Source organism: Chrysochloris asiatica, unplaced genomic scaffold (genome assembly GCF_000296735.1).
Source record: "Chrysochloris asiatica unplaced genomic scaffold, ChrAsi1.0 scaffold00120, whole genome shotgun sequence".
NCBI classification, from domain to species: Eukaryota; Metazoa; Chordata; class Mammalia; order Afrosoricida; family Chrysochloridae; genus Chrysochloris; species Chrysochloris asiatica.
In genome coordinates, this window is record NW_006408638.1 from 6,428,952 (window position 1) to 6,435,320 (window position 6,369).

At 36.1% G+C, this 6,369-nt stretch overlaps 1 protein-coding gene across 2 annotated transcripts in view; it reads right to left on the minus strand.

Moving 5' to 3' along the window:
* Positions 1-5,104: 5,104 nt before the first annotated feature.
* Positions 5,105-6,369, minus strand: part of SENP7 (SUMO1/sentrin specific peptidase 7) — a 199,479-nt gene continuing 198,214 nt past the window's right edge. For both annotated transcript variants that reach the window (XM_006868618.1, XM_006868617.1), the window contains one exon: positions 5,105-5,242. In XM_006868618.1, coding sequence (XP_006868680.1) covers positions 5,105-5,242 — 138 coding nt within the window. The remainder of the gene's footprint in view (positions 5,243-6,369) is intronic.

The following is a 6,369-nucleotide window of genomic DNA, read 5'->3' on the forward strand; positions in this document are numbered from 1 at the left end:
CTTCTGTGATTCTTCCTGTTCTGGAATGCTAATAATTCTTAAGTTATTCCTCCTTCATGTTATCCAGCATGAATCTTAGACTCTCCAGATTTTTTAAATCCTTTTTTCTGCTTGCTCTTCTATATTAGCAGTATTGAGAGATTTGTCTTCCAGATCGCTGGTTCTGGCTTCCATTTCTTCTGTTCTACTCCTTTGTCCTTTCAATGTATTGCCCATTTATGATATTTTTAAATTAATCATCTGGACCTCTTTTTGCAGGTTTTGAATTGTTTCCAATATCTATATTATTTTATTGCTCCTGTAGTACTTTCCTGACTTCTTAGTTTCCTCCACTCCTCTCTGAAACATTTGAATTTGTCTCCATATCATTCTTCTGAACTCCTTCTCAGGCAAACCCAAAGCCTGCTCTTCTCCTTGTGGAAGTCTATGCCTGCCTCAAGCTCATTTGTCTCAGTTACTCTTTTCTGTTTTTGGACATGTGCTGAGATTTTTATTGCTTTTTTTTTGGACATTTTCAGTAGTTTGGGTGTGTTTTCAATGACTAAATGAATGTATGTTGTTGTGTTGTTAAGCTTACTGAGTGTCTCCTGGTGGATGTGATCTGGAGATAGGTTTTCCTCTTCACATGTAATGCCTAGCAGCTGGAATTGGCTCCTGTCCCAATGGTGGGATATTATGGGGTATGCTTATAGGTTGGCTATATGGCCACAATTGCTGTCTCTTCTTGGGTAATATAGGGAGAGAAAGCTCCCACCCCCAGGAAAAAAGTGTGATCAAAAGGACCAAAAACTGAAACAATATAAAAGCAGAGACAAAAAACACCACTCAAAAACAAAAATAAAATCATAGCCAACTGACCAGTAAGTAGCCTTTGCTACACAGGTCAGCGTGCATGTACAGTAGAAACCTCCAGCAGTGGTTGGGGGTGTTCACTCTCTCAGGCCCCTCATCTAGTCATCACCATGGAGGTGAAGATATTGAGAAATTAATTGGAGAAAGATTGTCCGCTATTTTTTATCTCTGAAGCTCAGTCAGGTATCTCCGTGTGCACAGAGTAATTCTCAAAATAGCTGCATCCTTTTATGTAGTAGTTGGTGATGGCTGTTGCCTTTTATGTTGGGGTTTTAGTGTTCATACGGTTTGTCTGTATGACCAGATCTGCTTTTTCTTGCTGGGTAGGCAGGAATAAAGGGTCCCGCCCAAGTCCCAGCTGAGTCCCAGAGTCAGACGTCATAAGCAACTTCCAAAGGATCAACCCATGAGACCAAAGGGCTCCTCCTCTCTGTGCCTTAGGAAAACTGTGGGCTCAGCACTGGACCATTTGGGGGGGGGGGGTGCACCCACCCACCTGAAGGTGTCCGGGCTGGGCAGAGAGGGTGCGACAGGGAAGAGGAGGAAAAAAATGTGTAGAATCCCCCACACCTCTTTTTCCAAATGTTGTTGTGTGGGTATTAGTGCTGTATCACTGTGTCAGTGTAGCTGTGGCCCCACCCTCTGGACTCAGCCTGGGGGGGTGGGGGGGGGGAGGCGCACAGAGAGTCCTGCGTCCTGATCAATTCCAAAATTGTAATATTTTCCACTGGTGGGTGCGGAGAAACTGACGCCCTGTGCCTTATACTAGATCAGAGTTCTGGAGCTGCTCCATGAAAACACCTTCTCTGGATTTTTGTCACCTCCCCCATGGAGCCTGTCCTACCTGACTCTGCTTCTCCCACCACCAAAACTAGAACCTATATATTCCTCTTAAGTCCTTATAGGAGTCCTGATCCTGATTTCCAGCCTTTAAAAGATGTTATCAGTTTTAAAGCCATGCCAGCACAAGGAAGTCTCAGACACAAATCCTCTTAACAAGTACATGACCAAAGTTTCCAAACTTCCACAAGAACAAACTCGGTTCCCAGAGGGAAGCAGAAGTGTATCTTTCCCAACAGGTTTCTGCACAGTTCTAGTCAAGTCCTCACAGTTCTCCCAAGTCCAGAACCAGTTCAACAATTATGGACTGTTTTCCACACTATCATTCCACATTTAATTAAGTCCAATACATTTTCACAGAAACAGTAATCAAAGAATGAAAATTTAAGATTATTTTCCATGAAAAAAATGTTGCTAACACAAAATTATGTATCACATGAGAAACTGAAAAACTAAAAAATAGAGAAGGATAGAATATAGGTTGGAACTATATTAGGAAGGGCTCTGCATGAGCTTTTTTCCTTCCTCACATATAAGGAAGTTGATTTTAAGTGGTATTAGCTTTTTCTAAGGGGCATTGGTATGGCCACGATTAAGAACTTGACTAGCCAAAAGGTCAGGAGTATGAACCCTTCAAGTCACTCTGGAATACATATGTGGAAGTATGTTTCCATAAAGATTACAGCCTTGGAAACCCTATTGGACAGTTCTACTTGATCCTACAGAGTCACTAGGAGTAAGAATTGACTCCACAGCAATGGGTTTAAACTTTTTCTAAGTCCTAGTTACATTAGCTGCTGTTGTTGTTAAGTGCCATCAAGTCGGTTCTGACTCATAGTGACCCTGTACAGGGTTCTGAGGAAGGCTTTCTCTGTCCATAGACAACCCTCTCACTATTCCCCAGAGACACACAGCCTTAGGCTACATTTCTCTGTGCTCCCACAAAAACTCTGATTATTATTAGAGAAGATGAAAATTGTTCAAGAGTACATTTCTCTCATTAGACTATAAATGACTCAGGAATAATAGTCATCACTCTTTTATTTTTTGCACCTAGAAATATGGCTGCTATAAAGTAAACACTCAAAATGCTTCCTGAATCAAAATGACATTCAAATTAACTACATGCATGCTCAACAGGGAGAAAATTCATTTAAGCTACAGTTACAAGCTATGCACTGGATAGCATACAATTTGAAATTTATTTCTAATGATTGCTCATGCTTAAGGAGCTCTGGTAGTGTAGTGGTTACGAATTGGGCTGTGAACTGCAAGGTCATCAGTTTGAAACTACCAGCTGTTCTGCAGGAGAAAGATGAGGCTTTCTGCTCCCATAAAGATTTCCAGCCTCAGAAACCCTTACAGGGTCACTATGAGTCGGAACTGACTCCACAGCACATAATCACCACCACCAAGAAAACAATACACTTCAATTTAGTGAATTGGAAACACGTTTAATATAAAATAGTGATATTCTCAGAGCATTATTTCCACATGGATTTAGGAAAATGAGCTTTAAACAATATTTAAAACATGATAGTCAGGACAGTGGTATCTTGAAAAACATAAATGAAAAAGTTAAGAAATCACAAGATGATATATATATTTGTTGTACCCAAAATTAGATGTAAAAAATAATTAAAAATAGTCACCTAAAAAAGTATCTCCACAGAACACACATAAATTAGGAATGAATTATATAATCATGTTGTTGTTGTTAAGTTCCATCAAGTCGGTTCTGACTCAAAGCAACCCCGTATAGGATTTCCGAAGAGCAGTTGGTGGGTTTGAACTCCCAACCACGTGGTTCACACTCCGGTGCTGATCCTACAGTGCACAGCAGTTCTGTGTAATCATAACCATCTTTATATGAAATCTCCACAAGACAAATATCTTTAACAATATAAAGACAGTAACAAGATTAATACAAGCTTAAGGACTCTGAGGCTTAAACAACAACCTCAATTCACATGATTTTGAAATAAAATGTTCAGCCTTTGTAGCCTTATCTTAAATTGTCTCTGTTTCACTGCTTTATATACAGTTACAAAGGTAAATTCTAGAGATGCTTAAAACTAAAAAAAAAAAATGAAGATTAAAATAATATTCTGAAAAGAACATTTTTCTAGTCTGAAAAAAGACAATAAATGATCATGTCTCCTTCCAAATAGTCCTGATAATGCTAAAGTAAATCTGAAGGTTCTGAAATGTTAAATCAGATCTAATACCACCATCATTATACCAATTCAGTAAAATTGTTAACCTGAAAATATTAAGCTGTATGTAGATCATAGGTCTCTAAAAACTACAATTTAAAAATATAAAAGAAATGAGAACAATCTGGTTTTGCAGATGAATACTGGGTAAACAGAGCTATAAAATTATATACTTAGTCCTAACAATAAATAAGATTTTGGGAAATTTGGTTTTTGGTGTTTCGGTGTTTTTTTTGTGTTTTTGTGTTTCTTTGCTAAAGTTATGAGGATACCGATTTTAAATTTCTATAAGTATAGAAACTGTATACATGTATTTTGGGATAATGTAGGGCTCAATATTTACATTGAATTTAACAGCCACATATATAATATTTTAATTATCTTGGATAACTAATTTTTTATATTTCTTTTACTTTCTCTAATTTCAGAAAAACCAATAAAAAAAGAAATAGAAAACTCCACCAGCCTTTTACCTTATTTCAACTTTACCCTAAATGAACTAATAAATTCTTAAATCCATGATGCCAAAAGAAATGGAAAAAAACAAATCATTAGTTAAAGCAGAGTAATGGTTCCATTTAGTAATTAAGAAATATGATAAGCTGCACTTTGAAAGGATGAATTTATTTCATCTTCCTAAGATTATGAATGTCTTCTTTTACACTATACAGAAGGGATGCCGTAAATGGCATTTTCTGAAGGCTTGATACTAAATTCTTTAAAAAAAAAAAAAAATACACAGTATTCATACTGCATGCTTGAGCTGCAAAGAATAGAATTACAATATGATGTGACTTGTCAACAAAGATGACAAGCACTGGGGCTGGCCACCAGGAAGAACCTAACTCCCTTCAACTCCCAGTCATGTGGAAGTACAGAGCACATCATTTTATTATCTACAAAAACATTAGCACATTACATATACTATTGCATAATCCAAGCATCTTCACTCAGAAAAATATGAAATATTTATGAAATTTTAATTTCTATTTCATAAATTTATCTATATCGCCCTCATACCCTCTCCATCTATGAGATCCCAACAATTCTAATAATAAATCTTATATATTTTAAATAATGCTCAATGATTTATAAAACTACTACAAGTTATTACTGTTCTTTGTGAGTTGGCTAATGCAAATGCTGGTAAGCGGCTTTCCAGTCATCTTACAAAACATCTGTGTCGTGTCTAGAGATTAGCTACTGCTGCCCTTCTGTTGCTGTAAATGAAGTTTCAAAATGAGCTCTCGAATATCTTCTCGTTTGGTCTTTATTACATGACGAGGAAACCATTTCTCCAAATGAATTGGAAGTTCAAAATTAACAATGGGATCCTAATGATAGAAAAGAAAGAATGCAATCATCTTAGCAGCATAATTTCAAATTTATTTCAACTTCATTTTTACAATAAGAAACTGCTAACTTATAAAAAATAGCAGCTTTATTGACACATTCACATTCTATCAATTCAGCTATTCAAAGTATACAATTCAATGGCTTTTGCAGCACCACAATCAACTTAACACATTTAAATTGCCAGTTTTTGAGCATCAAAACTACATATGATGTATTCTGCTATGATGCATGCTTAAGTAAATTAGTTTAAATAGCATTGATAAATAGGGGGAGGACTTAGTATACTGCAGAAGTCAGGTTATTTTAACATATGTTTTGTAACTTGCTATTATTTTGAAAGGGAGTGTGGTGGCTCATAGGACAAGCACTACACTGTGAACTACAAGGTCAGTGGTTTGAGCCACCAACTCCTCCGAGGGAGAAAGATGAGGCTTTCTGCTACTGCAAAAAAATTTAAAAACCTCAGAAAACATACAGGTGGATATGAATATGAGTCGAAACCAACTTCAAGGCACTTAAACAACAATTATATTGAAGTTATTAAAACAATTTAAAAGGAAGTCTTAAAAGTACATGAAAAACCGATAAAAATAGAAATCCTATAGAAGCACCTTCTTTTAGCATAAGAAATGACTGGTTCAATGTTTTTTAAAAATACTACATTTTATACTATGTTAACTTAGGCATCTGCAAATGTAGTAAATAGTAAAAATAGTAAATAGTAAAAATAGGCAAAGACATCTCTCTCAGTGTTTAAAAAAAAAAGCAAAATGTGAAAGAAGGGTATCTATCCATGGATCATAGTTACAATTCTGATGAAACTATTAGAAGACAGATTAAGAAGAACTTACATTTTGAATGGAGTAAGAAATCCTAGGAGAAAGGATGATTCAAGATACAAATGTAATTGGAAATTTAAGTATTAGTATTTTCATTAAAATTATTATTGTTTTGTTAGGGCTCAGTTGCAAAGTTCCAAAGGTTTGGTTTGAGTGGTCTGTCCCAAGTCTGTTTTTATTTTAAGCTAAACTTAGTTATGTTGTTGTTAAGTATCATCAAGTTGGTTCTGACCCATAGTGACCCTATGTAGGGTTTCCAAGGAGTG